This window comes from Typopeltis vanoorti, chromosome 21 (genome assembly GCF_054136105.1).
Source record: "Typopeltis vanoorti isolate ZY-2024b chromosome 21, IOZ_Tvanoo_1.0, whole genome shotgun sequence".
NCBI classification, from domain to species: Eukaryota; Metazoa; Arthropoda; class Arachnida; order Uropygi; family Thelyphonidae; genus Typopeltis; species Typopeltis vanoorti.
This window is the reverse complement of record NC_143569.1, coordinates 89,509,636-89,530,825: the sequence shown is the minus strand read 5'-3', so window position 1 is coordinate 89,530,825 and position 21,190 is coordinate 89,509,636. Positions and strand designations below refer to the sequence as shown.

The window sequence follows — 21,190 nt, the reverse complement described above, 5'->3', positions numbered from 1 at the left end:
ACTAGGAAAAACAGGATTATACCACCTCCGAATTTCATAGTTGAGATTATTCTCTCTGGTAAGAGATGTTCATCAGGCATTCATCACACCTATCCGTCTGCTCAGTAGAGAGTATACCGTGATTCATCACGGTACACTCTAATAAGATATACTGAGAGCTAGATCCAAGAAAATAACATGAAGTAGGAAGCATTGCATTGTCCAGAATGTTCAGATACCTCTTGGAGTTCAGTGTTCGTGGTACTGCTGAGGCCAAACTAGGAAAAACAGGATTATACCATCACTCTGCCACCTCCAAATTTCATAGTTGAGATTATAATTTCTGGTAAGAGATGTTCATCAGGCATTCATCACACCTATCCATCTGCTCAATAGAGAGTGTACCACGATTCATCGCTCCATAACACAGCTTCCACATCCCACTATATGTTGTTCTTTGCACCACATGAAGAAGGTGCTGCATGTTGTTTTTGGTAATGTGGGGCTGAGCTTGGTTCTGAATTTTTTGTGCAGATTTGTGCTGTAGTTGATGCCAGGAACTCCACATTCAGTGTGTCAGCAAACAAATCGCAGTTTTTACATATTATCCTTCATAGCACTCCATAGTCATGTTTGGTGAGTGTAGTTACACTTGCAGTTGACTCCCTGTGCTTCCATCTCAGTATTGTATCACTGATTATTGACTTGGGATGGCCCAATTTTTCAACAATTTACCAAACAAATAGGCCCGCAACATGGCATCCTATCACAACACCTCTTTCAAACTCTGTCAGTTCCCTTCTCTCAGCCATTTCATCTGGATACAGCTGCACTTACTTGTGCATCATATTTCTCCAATTTATACTGGCTAAAACATGACTCATTACATAGCACAATGCACGTTGCTCATGGGGGATGTCCATTTATGTCTTTCTAAGCAGTGTATATCTGTGTATTCTCTAAATGATGACTTTAATGAGAAGAACAAAATATTGAGTAATTAAGTTTATTTTATCCTATCTTTAGCTTTAGTAGTCTCCATAATTTTTCTATAATGTATACTGAAGTCTATATAGCAATGAAGGAAAGGATGTGTCTATGTACAGTATATCTTATTTCCTATTTGCTTTATTTAGTACCAGTTTTTATGAAAAAACATCTCTTTCTTATTTTATGTAGCAATATTTTGAAATTCCTGCCACAAGTTGCTGATAAATGTTGGAGAGAGAGCTTATTTCCTCAGATTTTAGTTTATCATAGCATAGATATTATACTTTGATTAATTCCAGTTATAATTAAGTAATAGTTTACTAAATTATTTTTCGTTGATTATCATATTTTTTAAATAGATTCTGAAGTTGATGCAGCAGCAACAATGCTTACCCTGAAAAATGGGCCCAGTGCAAGATTACAAAGTAAGTTTTGTGATATTAATAGTATCTCCTGTCTATTGCTGTTTTAGTGATGGTCATTTTAAAATTCTCTCTCTATGTGTGTGTGTGTGTGTGTGTGTGTGAGATTGATTTAAGATGACAGATTGAGATATTAGACAAATGTCCATCATATTGATCTAAAAGTAAAGCCATGCTTCCATGAAATAATATTCATAATATCCGATGTCTATTACTATATTTTAAGATTCTCTTAAAATATAACATTTTAAGGTTCTTTCCACGTGCATATTTTTAAAAGACGTGATTTATGATGCTAAGTTTAGATATTAGAGAAATATTACATCACATTTATTTAAAATAAAATATGCAAGTAAATACTACAGTTAAAATTGAAATAAGGAAACTATGCTTGATGTATCTTGCTGACTTTATCTTAATGGTTATGGTTTGGGGAGATAACACAAGGAGAAGGGATAAACTTATGCATTCTTTAGCTGACTGACATCTTTATATTAGTTTGGAGGTAGCACATGCTTATGTGGTTAATATTATGCATCTTTTGTAAAGCTTTTAGACCTGTCCATTTCAAGTCATAAGTTATCTCTCTTTCAAGTGATTTTAAGATGCCTTTAAATTCAATCACTTCCAATTGTTTTCAGATCTTGCATTTTGCAGTTCTATAGCTTATTTTGTCTAATCAATAGAACAAAGGAGTTTTTGATACTTGGTGCTCTTAAAAATAAACTCAAAAGTTTTCCCTCCCTGGTTGGCTAATTTTGCAAGGTGTTCTGTAGAGAATAAAATGATCACATCATTTTCAATAGTACTGTCTTCTGATCATTTTCAGATGTTTTAAGAGTTGTTTAAAACTGTACTTAAAAAAATTATGACAGCTGGAATATATATATGACTGATAAAATAAATTGTGTTTTTGGATTCTGTGCTTATTACTTTGACCCACAAAAATTTTTCTTACATCATTCAGAAATTATAGCCCATTGAATTTTTGCATTTGATGCACAAATTGCACATTGGTGGCCTTTTGCCATAATAGTCATTGGGTAAATTGTGGGAATGCACTTGAATTTTTGTATTCTAGGTCAGTTCGCTAACCTTGTCATTTCTATGAATGGGTGGTTGCCTGTGGCATGTTTAGTAGTTTTGGTAGGTTTAAGGTTAAATAATCTAGGAATTCCCCTCTAAATACCAAACACTGAACTTTTTCAAGCTTTAGCCTTCAGTAAGCAGAATGCAGGTCTCAGATTGGCAATACAAAATCATCTAAAGACTTTTATAAATATCAATTTTACAGTAGGTTTCAAACCTACAACCGATTGGTTAGAGAGCAGAGATACTATCCACCCAAATAACTATATCAAGTCAGACAGGCTCCATATTTACATACATCAGTATGTTAATACTTTAAGCAAACTTTGATTCTGTTGTTTTTTTTAGTGCATCCTGCCTCTTCTGAAAAGGTAGCTGATGTTAATTGTTTGTTTTAGTAGTAAGTAGAGAGTAGCATCAGTGAGCAAACAAAAACCAGTTTCCTTTTAATTTTAATATGATAAAAATTTCTATTTATTACTTGTTTTTTTTCTAATATTAAATACTGGAAGTCCTGTTGCAACATTGTTTGTAGGAAATTCTTGGAAGGAAATTTAGCAATGAAATTGTATTGGCTGACTTGAAATGTAATGTTTAATTGGCATTGCAAACATACAAGTTCATGCAAATAAATAAGCTGGTATGATGAAGAATCAACTGAATATATGAGATAAGAGAAAACTTTGTCAAAACATTAAACTAACTGTATACATGACATTTTCAAGCCAGTTTTGACTCGTGGATCTGAGAAAGCTCAGAAGTTAAAATTAATCTCTGGGCTTCGATCAAATGTTTTACTTTTAACTGAGACTACAGATGTGTGAGTGTTAAGAAAAATTAGAGGAGTGAATATATGGCATCAATGGCAAAATATAATCAAAATGAAGGCATTAGGGAGGAACTTGACGTTGTTAGCACTTGGGAATGTGCAAGAAGTACTAAATTTTATTTTGACACTTTTTATGAATTTCAAGGATTGTTTGGCACTCTAGTACAGTATTTGTTTTGCCTGTACTCTTAAGTGTTTTGTAAGATAGCTATTACAATTACATTCCTGAAGCTTAATGATAGTTTATTTTATTTAGGATAAAAATTCATCTTTTCAAACTTAGAAAAAACATTAAAATGTTTATTGTGAAACTAATATTTTGCTATGAGAATAACTTTGGGAATAAGTAGATAAATAAATTGATTAATTATTACTTTAGTGAATACTTGCTACATTTCATACTTCTATCTGTAGTTGGAATGTATATATATATATATATAGTTGATAGTGAAGTATCTGCAGCTTTCATTTGACAAAGAGAATTCTTAGAGCACTAATACCGAGAAATGTGTCATTCACCTATGATATTATATAGTCAACAAAAGAGGCCAGATTTATACATCATAATTTTAATTTAGCAAACGTCTACTTTATACAGTAGATGCTTGCTATATCAAACCCCTGGAGACCAAAGAAATAGTTTGTTGTAGTGCAAGGCTCACTATATATAGTGAATTTGGCAGAAAAAAAGATTAATTCCTCTACTTCATTCCCATGAAACAAAGAAGACAGTGGAAATTGTAGTTAACAACAGAACAATGTTCATCTATAGTAGGAGATACAACAAAGGAAACCATGGGGAAATAAAGCAAAGGAAATGACAAGAAAACATACATTGTTAACAAAAAAGGATTGACAGTAAGTACACATAATGCACTAAAATGACGTGAAAAATACAAAAGCAAACAGTAGTGAATTAAAGATGCCAAGAAATTATATTCTTGTTTAATCCTTTAAGCAATTATAAATTAAAGATGCCAAGAAATTATATACTTGGTTTAATCCTTTATCCAGGTGTAAGCAAACAAAGTTTGTACCTGAAGTATTTTCAGGACAGGGGCAACCCATGGTAAAGGTGGTTGACTTCACATGACTTGCCTTAGTATCCCATAATGTAAAACTCATCTCCTTGCAGACATGTATAATGCTATGCATTATGGGAAGAGTCACTATCCAGACCGGTTTAGACCTTTATTGAGGTCTCTTCAGTGGGAACCAGACCCAGAGGTGATACTAAGGTTGAAGTAATGCAGAAGTCATGTTTTCCTGTGCCAGTTACTAAAAGGTGTCACACCTTTTTATTAAATTACTCTGGATTAGAGAAAGGTTGTTGGAAGTTTTTTCCTTTGGTTATACTATAAATTAAAGATACCAAGAAATTATATACTTGGTTTAATCCTTTATCCAAGTGTAAGCAAACAAAGTTTGTGCCTGAAGTATTTTCAAGACTGTGACAACTCATGGTAAAGGTGGTATGACTTCACATGACTTGCCTTAGTATCCTATGATGCAAAGCACATCTCCTTGCGGACATGTATAATGCTATGCATTATGGGAAGGTTCACTACCCGGACCTTTATCACGAGTTGCCCCAGTCCTGAAAATACTTCAGGCGCAAACTTTCTTTGCTTACACTTGGATAAAGGATTAAACCACCTATATAATTTCTTAGTATCTTTAATTTATAGTATAACCAAGGGAAAAACTTCCAACAACCTTTCTCTAATTCAGAGTAATTTAATAAGTTCAGACAGCTTTTGGCAGCTGTTATAGGAAAATATGACTTCTGCATTACTTCAACCTTAGTATCACCTCTAGGTCTGGCTCCTGCTGATCAGACCTCAGTCCACCTTTGCCATGAGTTGCCCCAGTCCTGTGGATACTTCACGTGCAAACTTTCTTTGCTTACACTTGGATAAAGGATTAAACAAAATATATAATTTATAGTGTAACAAAGTGAAAAAATTTCAACATATTTCTCTAATCCAGAGTAATTTAATAATAGGATGTTGATACCTTTTGGCAGTGGCATATGAATCCCACCATGGGCATGGATGTTTGTAAAGGCCTTTTCTGTACAGATTTTTATACCTCCTTGAGTTTATAAGGCTTGCCTTAGTATCTGTAGCCACTGTAGTGTGTAGTGACACTATGATTTGTAGCTATTGTACACATATCAACCACATGTTATTATTATTATTATTTGACACCTCCAGGCAGGGAGTCCAAAGACTCATCGAGGGAGAGTGTGCCAACAGCATCAAATGATTGGTCCCCCTTCCAACTGCTAACCGCGCTCAAACTTATTTAACTGAGCCATTAGTATCAGAGGCTCTACCAATCGACTAACCTCTCTCTCTCTCTCTCTCTCTCTCTCGGAGGTATAAAAATCTGTACAGAGAAGGCCTTTGCAAACATCCATGCCCATGGTGGGATTCATATGCCATTGCCAAAAGGTATCACATCCTATTATTAAATTACTCTAGATTAGAGAAATATGTTGAAATTTTTTCACTTTGTTAGACTATAAATTATATATTTTGTGTTTAATCCTTTATCCAAGTGTAAGCAAAGAAAGTTTGCGTGTGAAGTATCCACAAGACTGGGGCAACTCATGGCAAAGGTGGACTGAGGTCTGATCAGTGGGAGCCAGACCTAGAGGTGATACTAAGGTTGAAGTAATGCAGAAGTCATATTTTCCTCTGCTACTAATGGCTCAGTTAAGTAAGTTTGAGCGCGGTTAGTAGTTGGAAGGGGACCAATCGTTCAATGCTGTTGGCACACTCTCCCTCGATGAGTCTTTGGACTCCCTGGAGGTGTCAAATAATAATAATAATAACATGTGGTTGATATGTGTACAATAGCTACAAATCATAGTGTCACTACACACTACAGTGGCACTATAATGAATTATGGAAAGGTTCTAGTTGAAGTCTCATAGAACCAGTGTTATTTTATTTTTATTTATTTATTTTTAAAGACAAGCCTTATAAACTTAAGGAGGATAGGCAAGTAAGGAAAAGAATCTGTTGATGTTTCTTGAAACAGCTAGGGTTCATAGCCCATATGTTTAGAGGAGAGTAGAGGAATTGTTTTGGCCAGTTCTTGTAGTAATGTGCATGTAAATACACAGAAAAAGCATAGCATAATATAGAAACAAAGCATCTGTGAACATGAACTAGAGTTAATCTGTGTGAGAGAGAGTAAGGGGTGGTGTCATATATTAAGTGAAATGTCTTCTAGATAGCATTAAATATTTTAGGGAGGTTTTGGATGTGTTGTTCCAAATGTGAGAACAGTATTCTAAGATTGGATAGGAATTTTAGATTTATATAATGTTAGTAGTTACATGAAAAGTGGTAATGAAAGAGGACAGTAAGTTTTTTTAGAACCTGAGAAAGCTATGGATATGATGTTTTCTTGGGTTTCTAACCAGGAATGATTAAAAGTCCCAAGAAGAGAGATATGAGATCTTTCTTTGAGAATGAAACAGAACTGTGTTTTGATAGCATCGGTGTTCAGTAGATTATCTTCACTTCATTGGAGAATGGTTAGGGATCACTAGTTGAGACATTGGTTGCAAAAGAACTTGAGATTTGAATCATTTCAGCACTTCAAGGTTTGTCAGTTGAAGAAGAAGAATTAAGGATTATGTTTTTGCATTTGGGATATGGTTTTCAGAGAATGACCCTCAGAATTCCATCAATAAAATCGGCAGCATCAAATTTACTTTATAACTTAAAAATAATTCTTTACCTTATGTAGCCTGCCTGATATGTCATCTTCCTGATGGATCCTTAAATTTTCTATTTATAGTAAACCTGCTTTTAATGGAAGCTGTATTCATGTAGACACCCATCATCCTTCTAGTCAGAAGTCTGGCATCATTAAAATCCTTGCTAACCAATCCATGTTATTTGCTCTAATGAGGATATATTAACAAATGAATATTGACCACATACAAACTGATTTCTGTTTGAATTGTGATAAAATATCTACTATTAATGAAATACTTACATAATCATGATGCTTACATAAACTTGCACAATTTCAACCACAAAAGGTCAAGTACATTCCTGGTCTCTTCCTGGAACATACCACATTCTTGCTCATGTGACCTCAATTACTATAGTTAGCTTGGTCATTCTTCTGTGGTTAGATGCAAGGAATATATAAATATCTGTTTCTTCCACCTTGGAAATGCGATGGTCATGTATATTCACCATATCAAACCAGATATGACACCACTTTATTGCAGTTCTTGTAAATTTGTGAGATTATTCAAAGACACCTGTGAAGACTTGCTACATAAACCAAATCTTAACAAGTCTGACACCTTGTCAGTCTTTCACATTTGGGAAATCATTATTTGAAAATTGACATTGTAAAATTGTTGTCCTTCATATCTTTCTGCTGTAATTTTTTTTTTTTAGAAACGGAGATGTCACCTTTCATTTTTAAATGTGGTTATTTGACTCAATTTGGTAGATTGTTTGCCTTGTAGTTTTTTTTTTTTTTTTTCCTCTTATAAAGTTAGTATTACACTAGAGAAATATAAGTTAATTTTTAATATATGTTTTATAATGTCATCTTCCATGTTTTTATCCATTAAAATTTGTAGACAAGTGATTAAGGAAAAGAATCTCGATGTTTCTTGAACAGCTAGGGTTCATAGCCCTTGGAGAAAATAGTATGAGGAAGGCTGTTCCAAAGATCAGAAGAGAATGAGAAGCCGGTTTGAAATTATTTAGTTGAATTGAGCTTGGGAAATTTGCAATTTACTGAATTTTCCTCATAGACTGCTTTGGCACTTTTGTTGGGTAACATCTGGTACTCATTTGGTACTGTTGAAGTACCAAATAACATAGGGCTGAAATTGACTGAGTGAAGATTGATCTGTAGAAAAAGAAATATGAACCCAGCTATGGTTAGTGTTTTTTGAAGAGGAGACCATATAGCTGCTGTATATTTGGAGTGAGAGCTGCTAAGAAAAGGTCAAGTATTGGGAAATGTTTAGGATTATCTAGTACTCTGGTAAGTGGACACTTTGTATTAGATATTTACTGATGGAAAATACTTTCTCTTCTAATCTGATCTCTGAAGTTAGAAAAGAGAAGCCAGATTGAATTATTGAACATTAAGGTCTCCAAGAAAGATGATTTCACAGCGTAGATAATTAGATTGTATAAAATCAGTCTTCATAAATAAATAAGAGATCAGAGTGATAATCAGAATTAGGAGAGTGATAAAGCAACAAATGAATGTAGCATGGCATGAGAAGGAACTGTTGAGTCAGAACAGATCATGGAGGTAATTCTGGGTTTAGTAATATTTTGCAATCTCTGGGAGAATGTCAGATCTGAGAGATGCACATGTACCGCCATTCTTATGGAAGGAATTATGCAGAGTGTAGTTTGGATCGTTGATGTGGACAGTAGTTGAGGCTATCAGTTGCTTATATAGAAATAGTGGATATTAAAGATTGACATTATTTCAAAGGTGAGTGTATATAAAAACTATGAAAGTTTCATCATTTTTACCAGAGTGCTTATGAGAATACAATCCTTGGCATTGGAATTGCCCAAGCATCTGTAATATTTGCCTTTTATTAGTGCATTTGATAAAGGTTTCACTGGCCTGACTGCTGTTTTGAACTGGTTGGTTCTCTTCAGAGACCAGGCAGAAACCATAAAAGAGCAAAATCTCTCACTCAATGCTGAAGCAATCCATTGTTAATGAGCTGCATTTTTTATAAGCGAACTCTCAGTTGGAGTGTAAAAGTAAGTAATAAAGAAAGAACCACACGGCCTCATTTTCAGCAATCTAAATTATATGGAAATAAATTAAGGATCCATCATTATTTCAAAGCTAAATGTATGTAGAAACTTTTATAGTTTTTATGTACATTTGGCTTTGAAATAATGTTGGATCCTTAATATCCACTTTTTCTATATAATTTATGTTGCCTAAATGAAGCTGTATTGCTGTCAGTTGAATTTATAGGAGAAATGATAATCAGGTTTTGATACATATAAGTAGTGGTGGTACACACTATTTCAGTTTGAATTGAAGCCAAAATATTAGTGAATTGGTTGGGAAAGTGTTTTTGTATAAATTTTTTCTGTTGTGGTATTTTTATGATTTTTGTGGGAGTTTTTATTATTTGCATCATCACTGTTATTTTTGATATAGTTCTTTCACAATTGGTGATGTTGGAAACTTAGAAAAGAAGTATTCATTATGAGGATGAAAGACTCATCAACATAGCTCCCCACACAAGGTGGAGTGAGAGCTATATTGATGAATATCCAATAATCTTGAGCATGTTCCTGCATATTGCCATATTAGGACTCCCACCATCATATTCTGACAGAATAAGTGGCAACATTGCTAGTCAGTCAGAGCTACTGGATGCATTGCCATTAGATTTGGCCCTATTTGCTATATAGCAGCCAGGAGGTGATACTCGTTCCCTGCTAAAATGTACCATGTTGAACATGTTAAAGAAGAGCATCACTAGCAATGCTGTGCTACCAAACATGGATGTAGCTATTTCTACCCTCAAATAAATAGAGCAGTATTGTTTCAGCATGTGATAAATCATCTATCACATAGCGTTGTAGTCAGCATTTCCTTCAGCTAGGGCAGCTGTTTCTTTTTTGTGAAATAGTATTATACTGGTCATAATTTTCTATATGTTTAAGAATTATGTATTCGGATACAATTTGCTTTCATATACACCCTCTGTCCAAAATGAAACCAAACTTTTCTTAGAAAATAAAACGCAGGCCAATTATAATTATTCAAATCATTTATTTCAATCAATACACTCTCCCTCAGCTTCGATATAGTGTTTGGCACGGTCATTTACTTTGTTAAATTAGTTTTTTTATATCGGTTTTTGGGATACTGCTGAGGATCGTGGTTATTGCCACCTGAACATTTTCAATGGTGTCGTATCGCTTTCCTTTCATCGTCAAATGAAGTCGGGGGAAGAGAAAGAAGTCAGACAGATCACTAAATCAGGTTAATATGGCGAGTGATCCAATGCACAAACTTAGTTTTTGCTCAAAAACTGTCTCATAATGTTCGAATGATGAGATGGTGCATTATCGTGCAAAAGTGACCAGATGCCTGCATCACGATATTCATGCCGTACGTGACGAATTCTCGCTGTCAATCACTTCAGAACTTTGAGATAAAACTTGCCATTGACTGTTTGGCCAGGCAGAACGAATTCTTTGTGGATAATGCCCTTGGAATCGTAGAAACAAATCAGCATTGTCTTTACTTTTGACTTCTCAAAGTGAATTTTTTTCGGATGCCCCTCTTCTGGTGGTCTCCACTCAGCACTCTGGTGCTTTGTTTTGGGCTCATACTCAAAACCACATTTCGTCACCAGTAATGATCGTTTCAAGGAAGTTTGAAACGATCTTTATGAGTGGTTTTAATGAGCTCATTGCAGTGTTCGATTTGATACATTTTTTGGTCATCAGTTAACGTGTGGAACAAATCGTGAATTCAATTTATGAAGGCCCAAACTCTCGGTCAAAATGTTGTGCACAGTTGATTTTGGAATCCCCAATTCATCTTCTTTAAATTCATTTGAAATTCCCCATTTCATGGACGATTTTGGGTTTACTTTGATGAAATCATGCACTTTTTGGATGTTAACTTCGCTCAGTCCAATTTTTGGACAGCCTGGCTTTTCGTTGTCAAGCATCTCGTGACCAATTTGAAATCGCTTAAACCACTCGAAAACTTGAGTATGGGATAAGCATTCATCACCATATGCTTTTTGAAGCATTTGATGTGTTTCGGTAAAAACTTTTGCCAAGTTTAACACAAAATTCAATCGCAGCTCTCTGTTTGAAACTCATTTTCTGGCCATTCGTCAAAACACACTGTCACTCTTGGCACTATAACTCAGCTTATAGTGCCAAGTGTCATAAAGAGTTGACACAACACTAATGAAGGTTGCAGCTTTTGACAACAAAAAGATACAACAGGTTGAGCCACTAGTTTCTATTTTCTCAAAGTTCGGTTTCTTTTTGGACAGAGGGTGTACTACAGTAATAGGTATTTTTTTGTGTGTGCGCATGTGCACGTTTTGACAGATATGACTGTTTTGTAAACAATAAAAACTGATTATTTTGTTCATATGGTGTTTTTTGGTAGCAACTAAATTTAACTATACTGAATTTATTGCTGAACAGCAAGTCAGACACTGAGAGATGAGAGGGCCTGTGATTTGTTGTATTTGGGATCAGTAAAAATAAGAGTTGTCAGAATAGCTGGAAAGTACATAATGAGATGTGCCTGCATGATAAATATCTCATGATTACTTATGATAGGAAATGGTTTTTATTTGTATCTGTTGGATGGAATTTATGATTTTAAGTGATACCAATATGACTGTTTTAAAAGCAAAATGTATTTGTTATCTTGCTTTTGGCAACAATTGATTTTGACTATAATGAATGTGAACACCTACTTTACATTTTAGAAAATTCTGGTATAATCATATGTATTTATCAGTATGATAAAACATTTTATCATTGGGTTACTGTTTTGCCACTAATTCTAACGAAAATAATCATCTCCCATGACCATTATATGTAGAGCCTTCAACTGTGGAATATTGTAAAATTTTCGCAGGGGTGTTTCAAATTAACAAACTTAATTTTGCTACTGAACTTTAAACACATTAAAATAGCACAGTTTTGGCTGTTTTTATGTTATAGAATGAAAGCAGTTAAGAGTGAAGAAAGATAATAATATAAAAAAGCTTGATGTGAAAGTTGAAAGTAGTATATATCACCTACTAACATATAAAATAATATCAGAATTGGAATAAAACGAGTAAAATTGAGGCAATTGTATGCAAAATTAAGACTCAAAAAGAAATTTGAAATATTTAGAAATAAAAATTCACTTAACATTAAAAATTATATCCCTCTTCTGGTATTTTATGTAATTGGCATATAAATGTCTTTAGCATTAAAGTAAAAAGGATTCCTATTAACAATATATTTTTTTTTAATCTGTCTGTACCTTTCAACTCCTTCATAAAATGGACTGTGAACTATCCATAACTTTTTATGTAAAAAAAACTTTGAGACTAGCACTAGATTTCATGTACAGTGAAGTTTTCAGAATCTCATTCTTCTTCCAGCTCTTAAAGCATATTAAATTTTATTTTTAAATATTTACAAATATTCTTAAAATGGATTGGTTACTTTATATTTTTTGTATTTTCAGCTTTTTTTTTATATCCACTATAGTTTACTCTCATGATATCAGACTTGTATGATGAATTTCCTTTCCCATTGTACCTGACACAGTTTAGTTGGACATTTATTATAACAAAAGTGGGTTGAAATGGTATTTTTTTTCCTATGGTGAGAGTTTGTGTCTGTGTGTGATGTGTGTGTTTATTTCTTTGAGTACTGTCATATAAGAGACTGACTTATGTGATGTTGTTGGATATTGCAATGAGACTGACTAAGAAGCAAGCAAAACTTAATAACCGTTCTTTCTTTGGGCAAAGTTATGAGAATTAAATTAGTCCTGAAAGTGAACAAAATCTCCCATTTTTAGCTGCATTCTGCTAAAAATCCTGCACTGTAATGTTTATTAAAGTTATCCATCCATAATTATGATTTCTTCCTTTGCCACTCATCCATTTAATCTGCTTTATCCTCCCAACCCTAGATATGCAATCAGATACTGCTTTCTGTAACCCTTGATCATTTCTCATGCATTACTAACATCCTTCCCTTGCAGTTTCTTAACCCATGATGTATACTCTCCTCAGATGGAAGTAAAGTGATTACTTTGGTTATGGAAAAATTTTCTGATGCTGTCAAACAGGTCCAACATTCTCAAACCCCAGGTACCTTTCCATAATATGCTGGGTTAATTATATAGTTTATATTCCTGTGGCTGGTATTTATCCATATTTTTAAATTAATACTGGCAAAGAAACCAGGTTAAAAAGCAAACAGTTTAATAAATTAATGACTAGTTTCGTACACCGCTATTGTGTACTTCAGATTAATAATACTAGAAACACAAATATAAAGAGGTATTAACAAGAAAATTTCCTAAATAACAACCATCGTTTTTTTTTTTTTTAATTCATTCAACACGTGACAGATTGAATGTAGGAATGAGAGACCATGAGTGTGAATCACTGTTACAAGATAGAGCATACTTTGTGTCATTGCCTAATTCATCAGTATGTAGATGTATACCACCCAGAGTTGATTAAATATCAAGCCTTAGTGTTTATTAGACTGGGTCAGACATCTTATCATCTCACTGGCCTCCTTAAATTTACGTGCATAAGTGTTAAATTCTCTATGTTGTATTTTTGTGAGTTGCCAATTAACTTGATGGTTTTTGTTAGTAGCATGAATGGCTAATCTAGATTTATATGATCTTTTTTTTTTTCTCCACATCTCAGACATGTTCTTTTTGATGGCTTTTTCCAGAACATTCCATCTGTCCAATGTAACAAACACTGCAATAGATTTTATAAACTCATGGTCTCTTCACAGGTTGATGGGGTTGGTTTGGTGATCTTAACAATTTGGATACTATTCAAGATCATAGCAGTCTTACTTTTCAAGTATACAGAAAAAAAAAATTTTATATAGGTCATGCCAGGTCATTATCACCACCTGGCACGTTCTTCAAAAAAAAAATGGTTACATCAGAACTATTAATAAAATCTTGCATAAGCCATCACAGGCTCTACAAAGGTGATGCAGTTTCTTTATCTTATATCAAAATGTCACAGACAAAATAGCAAAAGTACTACAATTTAAAAGTTGCCTTTAGACTTCTACTAAAAGTCTCCGTGATGTTAAGGTCATCAAAACACCCCATCAAGCTATGAGACCAATAGTTTATGAAATCTATTCAATTGTGGTATTTGTTACGTTGGACAGTGAGCGATGGGATGCTGTGTCACATCTCTCATTGTCGATAACTGCATAACTTCCATTTCCACTGCATGAATTCCCCTCCCTTATTTGCCCTTTTCGCTTTCCAGGATATGTTCCATAGTTGAAGGTTCCCACAATGATTACTCATCCTCTGCTTATTTAACTAAATTGTTGATGCATGCTATTCACATGTGGATTTCATTATGCTCTTCAATCTTCTAGGACAGGGTTTCCAAAACTGTGAGGTGTACTTCCCTTGGGGGGAGGTGCAGAGAGAGTCCAGGAAAGGTGTGAAGAACCTTTTTATTTGTACATTGTTACAATAAATTCACCATTCCAAAATACAGTACATCCCCTGTATCCATGGTTAAAAAAAAGTGCACGAATCGGTCGAACGCTACCGCCAGTTGAAACATGCATATGCGAAGGCTGATAACTTGTCGAAACACGCTTGTTTTGCTAGGCGCGCGGACTTAAGCGTGTGTGTTTGTTCATGTTTAGTTACTCGAATTGTCAAAGAAAGCAGTCAATTATCTGTCATTGCAATTAAAAATTGCGTTTAAATTGAAGCAAATAAATTGTGAAACTTTTAAAAATGGCTTCAAAACCGAAGAAAAGACATAAGTTTCAGTATTGGTGAAAAATCAAAGATTATCAATATGATTGAAGTAGAAAAAAAGTCGATTGCAACAGTTGCCAAGATCTATAATAAAAACGAATCTTCGATATGTAAAGTGTTGAAGAACAAAGAAAAAATTCATGCCAGTCTTTCCATTGCTCCCAAATCTGCAAAAGTTATGGGTACAGTGCATGATAAGGCATTACTCAAGGTAGAGAAAGCTTTAAATTTGTGAGTGGAAGACATGACAAGAAAAAGGATTCCTATTGACAGCAACACATTATGACAAAAAGCATTGATCCTATATGAAGACATACAGCCTCAAGACGAAACAGAAGAGGAAGAAAAGTCATTTATAGCAAGCAAGGGCTGGTTGCATAGATTCAAAAAAAACTAGGTTTAATCTAAAAAAACATAAAAATTATGGGAGGATCTGCATCAGTTGATGAGAAAGCTGCTGCATTGTTTCCAGCAGAATTTTAACAAAATTATTGCAGAGAAAGGTTATCATCCTAAGCAAGTTTTTAATTGTGATGAAACCGGCCTCATTTGGAAGAAAATGCCCCAACAGCCCTAACATCCATAAAACTGTGAAGTAAGCACCAGACTTTAAAGCATTTAAGGACAGATTGACGCTGGTACTTTATGGCAATGCAACTGGTCATATAATTAAACCTGGCCTTGGTTACCTAGCACAGAATCCACGTGCCCTTAAAAACAAAAACAAAAGTTGTCTGCCTGTTTTTTGGTAATCATATCCGAAAGCGTGAGTCACGGCCGTGTTATTTACGGAATGGTTCCATCGATGTTTTATTCCAGAGGTGAAAAAATACTTGGAGAGGGAAGGATTATGATTTCAAGTTTTATTAATAATATGGTGCCCTGAGTCACTAGTCACTGAAGATGAAAATATTCAAGTGGTTTTCTTCCCACCTAATACAACCTCATTGCTTCAGCCACTAGATGAAGGTGTCATTAGATGCTTCAAAGCCTCATATGCTTGGCAGCAATGGTTGAGGATTCTGCTGATGTTGGAGTCATGGAATGCTGGAAATCATTCACATTTGCAGATGCAATTGTATTCATCAAGGGAGCAATGGATGAATTGAAATTAGAAATGGTAACTGCATGCTGGAAGAATTTGTAGAGTGATGCCATTCATAGTTCCCAAGATGCCCCTGATATTAACTCACAGATAATGATAACACAGCACGGAAAAAAGGTGGAGAGGGATTTGATGATATGACAGAAGAAGGATTGAATGATTACATAGATGGACATCGTGAGGTGCTCACTAATGAGGAGGTGGAAGATCTTGCCAAATCTTCTACAGAAGAAGATGACAATGAGGATGAAAGTGAACAAGAACCACCAGCACGGACACTCGAAAAATTTGCCACGATATTTTGAACGGCTCAAACATTAAAGGAGCAGATAATGGACTTTACACCCGTGTTATAAATAACTATTTTAATTTCCCAACATTTCGACCTTCATATTAAGGTCATCATCTGGAGTATATACAAATATACAAGGGCAAGCCGAGTTTCATTTCACACAGTAAGCTAAAGAAACAATGATTTGATCACCAGTTATTCTACTGGCATGACCTCTAGTGGAAAAAAAAAATACAGATAAAATTACAAATTAATTATTTAGAAACTACATCAAAGCTAAATTCTATTTAAGATAACATGAGAGAAACATTCTTTCTTATAATAATAATAAGAAACGTTTTCTTACAGTAACAGTGATGTCCTATTTTAAGCTTTGGAATCTTTGCAGAACTTGTTTACTGAATTGAAGAGAAAAATAGGACATCATTGTTACTGTAAGAAAACTATGAGAAAGAATGTTTCTGTCATGTTATCTTAAATAGAATTTAGCTTTGATGTAGTTTCTAAATAATTAATTAATTTGCAATTTATCTTTTTTTTTTCTTTTTTTTTTCACTAGAGGTCATGTCATTCCAATGATCAGATCATTGCTTCTTTAGCTTCCTGTGTGAAATATAACTCAGCTTGTCCTTGTATATTTATATATGCTCTAGATCAGGGGTCGGCAAACTTTTGAGACTGAAGAGCCAAACTGTCCCTCACAACAATTTAAAAATCATTCAAGAGCCATAAATATATTTTTACATATGAGGAAAATTTAAAGTTATAATATTAATTATATCTTTATTTAAAAGAAGAAAAAATCACACAAAAAATTGCTCTCATTGGTTTTAATCAGTGTGAGCAATGAGCTTGCATTTGCTTACAAAGTTTCTGTATGTCCGGTTTGTAACTAGTTGTTTTTAATTTAAGGCACGATTCCAAGTTGGCATCAGTAAATTGGCTCCTCAATTTACATTTAATGAAATTCATGTTAGAAAACAATTTCTCACATAAATATGTAGACCCGAAGATACTGAGAACACCAAATGCAAATTTTTTCAACTCATGATAGTAATATTCTGGAAGACTATTCCAAGAATTGAAAATCATTGAATCTGCCTTCTGTAGTTCTTTTGTAGCAGTCTGCTTGTGCTGTGAAATCAGACTGCATTTTTCTTTTTTCCAGTTCTTCTAGTTCAGTACCAAGATGTACAAATTTGGAGCTCCATAAGTCTTTGCTTGTCAAGTCCAGCAATTGTATTTCAAAATTAGCCATGATAATATCAAACGGAGAAAATTTTAATTCCTTCACATTGGCATTAAGAGGATTTGTAATAAAAGTTAGAGTCACTTTATTATTTCTGAATTCCTGAAATCTTTGAAGAAAAGATTCTCTCATGTTTAAAACTGCTGTCTTGAAATAATCTTTGTTAATGAGGGCATTGTTTTCTCGGCAGTATTGAGACAAGTTTGGGAAATGAACTAAAGTTCCCCTCTAAATCTTCAGCAAATAGAATCGATTTCTTTTCAAACGAAATAACTTCCTCTAGCATTGAAAAAGCAGTATTTCCCTTGCCTTGTAATTTACGATTAAGCTGATTCAGTTGCGATGTAACGTCCATCATAAAGTACAATTTTTGCAACCACTGATCTTCTGTTAATTCTGGATATTGAACATCCTTGTTGTCGAGGAATAGTTTGATTTCGATGCAAAATGCTTTAACATGTCGCCTCTGGAAAGCCATTGAACCTTGTTGTACTGGAGAAGATCTGAATACTCGCTCTCCATTTCACTTAACAACTCCTTAAATTGTCGATGGTAAAGTCTCCTTGCTATAATGATATTGGTAATAATCTTAATCACCAATTCCATAATTTTACTAATTTCTTCTGTAAATGTTTGTGCACAAAGTGCTTCCTTGTGAAGTATATAATGGAAAGTACCGTATTTTTCGGACCATAAGACGCACCTTTTTACATAGAAAAATCGACTTAAAATTGGGGTGCATCTTATGGTCCAAAGGTAACATTAAAATACGAATCTTTACACTGTACTGAAGCTATTAGCGAAGTTCAATTACTTGCACAATATGTTAATAAAATTAGTAAGTACGCCACTTGAAGGTAGGCACCCAAGTTATCTCGCTGTATGTGGGTGGATCACCGATTTAGAACGTCAGTAGTCATTAATGTGTAAACATATGTGCTTTTGTACGGTTCATTTCAATTATTTTTTATAAGTCGTTAAAATTTTTATCTTAAAATTGGAAAAAATGAGTAAAAAAAAAGACTTTCATATAACGTGAGTTATAAATTAAATGTGATAAATTATGCAAAACAATATGGAAACAGAGCAGCAGAAAGAATTTTGGTCCATCACCAACAGAAAAAATGTTCACGAGTGGAGAAAACAAGAGGAACAATTAAAACTGCTATGTAAACACAAGAAAACATTCCGTTCGCACCTAGAAAAATGACCAGAATTAGAAGTACAAATGAAAAATTGGGTAACAAATCATCGAAACATGGGAATATCTGTTTCTACGAAAATTATAATTTTTGAAGCGAAACGATGGGCATCTGCTAATGGAATTTTAGATTTTACCATATCACTATCTTGGTGCTTTAGATTTATGAAAAGACACGGGTTATGCATGTGTGCAAAAACCACTCTAGCCCAAAAAATGCCAGCTGACTATGAAGCTAAAATTATAGAATTCTATAGATTTCTCATATCAGCGAGAAGGAAATTTAACTTTGAGCTTGATCAAATTGCGAACATGGATGAAGTGCCTCTAACTTTTGATGTTCCTTCAAATCGGACAGTAGATTCAAAAGGCACCAAATCAATAGTGATCAAAACAACAGGTCATGAAAAAACTCACTACACTGTAGTTTTAGCTTGTTGCGCGGACGGAACAAAACTATCCCCCCCCATGTTAATCTTCAAGAGAAAAACGTTACTGAGAGATGAAATTCCTCGTGGCATTATTATCCACGTTCAAGATAAAGGCTGGATGGACGAAACAGGAATGAAATTATGGATACAAAAGATATGGGCAAAACATCCAGGTATGTTATTTAAAAAGCCTGCGATGTTAGTGTGGAATCAATTCAGAGCGCATAAAACAGAATCAACCAAGAAGCTTCTAAAAGAAATGAATACAGAATTAGCTGTCATTCCTGGAGGCCTTACATGTCAATTACAACCCTTGGATGGATCTATTAATAAACCATTCAAAAATTTTATGCGGGAAGAGTGGAACAAATGGATGGCAAAGCGAAATCATGATGTTACAGCAACAGGACGTATGAAATGGCCAACAATTTCAGAAGTATGTACCTGGGTGAAAAATTCATGGGAAGCTGTGAAAGAAGAGACAATTATAAAGTCATTTAAGAAATGCAGGATAAGTAATGCAATGGATGGTACCGAAGATGATGCAGTTTTTGAAGGGAGTGACAACAACAGTTCAGACGAAAGTAATACGAATGGTGACATTAACGAGACCAGTGATAGTACCGAGAGTGAAGATGAACTGAATATTGCTAATACAAATGATTGTAACAATAAATAAAAATTAAATAAGAATTTGTAAATATCTTTATATAATAAAATATTTTTTTCTGGAAATCGTCTCATAAATTTGGGGTGAGTCTTATCGTCCGAAAAATACGGTAATCACTTCATGATTAATTTTTCCTTTTAAAATTGAAACAAAACCCTTTTTTGCTCTCGTCATACTTTTTGCACCATCGGTTTCAATTGACACAATTTTATTGAGTGGGATGTGATTTTTTTTCCATGCATTCAAGGACGGTATTTGCTATGTCTTCTCCATGCGTTTGGCCCTTGAGTGGCAATAATCCCAGAAGTTCTTCTCTCGTACACTCAGATGATACCGCACAAAAAGGGAAACTTGAGCTGTGTCCTTGATGTCGCAAAACTCATCTACCACAATTGATAAAGCTGAAGCTATTTAACGTCTTTGACTTGTTAGTTGGTCACATTTGAGGACATTGTAACTGTCCTATCTGCTACTGTTTTGGCAGATAACGATATGTTTTTAATTTTATTTAAAATCTCTGCTTTGTTTTTGAAATCCCGAAAAAGTTCTTCAGATGCATTAACAAAACATTTTATGTATTCACCATCTATGAATGGTTTTCCTCTCTTAGCAATCTCCTGACTCACTATGAAGCTTGCAATATTAACATCATTGGCAGACTCTCTCCAATAATTAAATACAGAACTTGATTTTTCAACATTTTTCTTTAGTGCTTCAACTGCTCTCTTTCTCTTGTCACCGACAGGATATTTTCTGGCAAAAATTCACGATGCTCATCTGTTGTTTTTGTTCGTAGCCATGTTAAAAAGAACCCCAAACAATATATTTTATTTCACACTTTTTGTAAATACATATAAAAAGAACTAAGTGATTATTCAAAATAATAAATGACAATAATTCGAAAATATAATAAAAATAAATCTCACCAGTAACACGTTTTATTGTAACAGTTGCACGTGAAATAAAACACGGTGTGGTAAATTGCGACCGTCAACGTATCTAAATATAATAAAACCAATATTATTTTTATACATATTTATTTAAAATAATTGCCTTTATCGCTTTAATGCAGTTTCTGGATGCATCCAGCCAAAAGAGAATAATAAGTTGCAGAAACAGCGAATCGACACGGACTCCGCGTTCATATTTCACCATTGCCAACGTTGCCTTGCCCAGTAGAGGGTGCCTATGCACTCACTTATTAGTCACTTTGTTGCTCTGCAAATGACCTCAGATGTCGAGGCACCCTAAAACCTAATCCTAATTAGTCGCTTTGTCCCCTCCTTTCTCACTTTCCCCCTCCCTGACATCATGCATCTTAGTACCACGAAGTTTTGCAAGACCTATAAAACAAATGAAATC

The 21,190-nt window shown here is 34.2% G+C and overlaps 1 protein-coding gene across 1 annotated transcript in view; it reads left to right on the top strand.

Annotated features, from left to right (window-relative positions):
* LOC150095096 (uncharacterized) overlaps positions 1–21,190 on the top strand; it is a 332,715-nt gene that overhangs the window by 262,796 nt on the left and 48,729 nt on the right. The window contains exon 7 of the mRNA XM_090411047.1: positions 1,329–1,394. Within this exon, the coding sequence (XP_090267173.1) occupies positions 1,329–1,394 (66 nt within the window). The remainder of the gene's footprint in view (positions 1–1,328; positions 1,395–21,190) is intronic.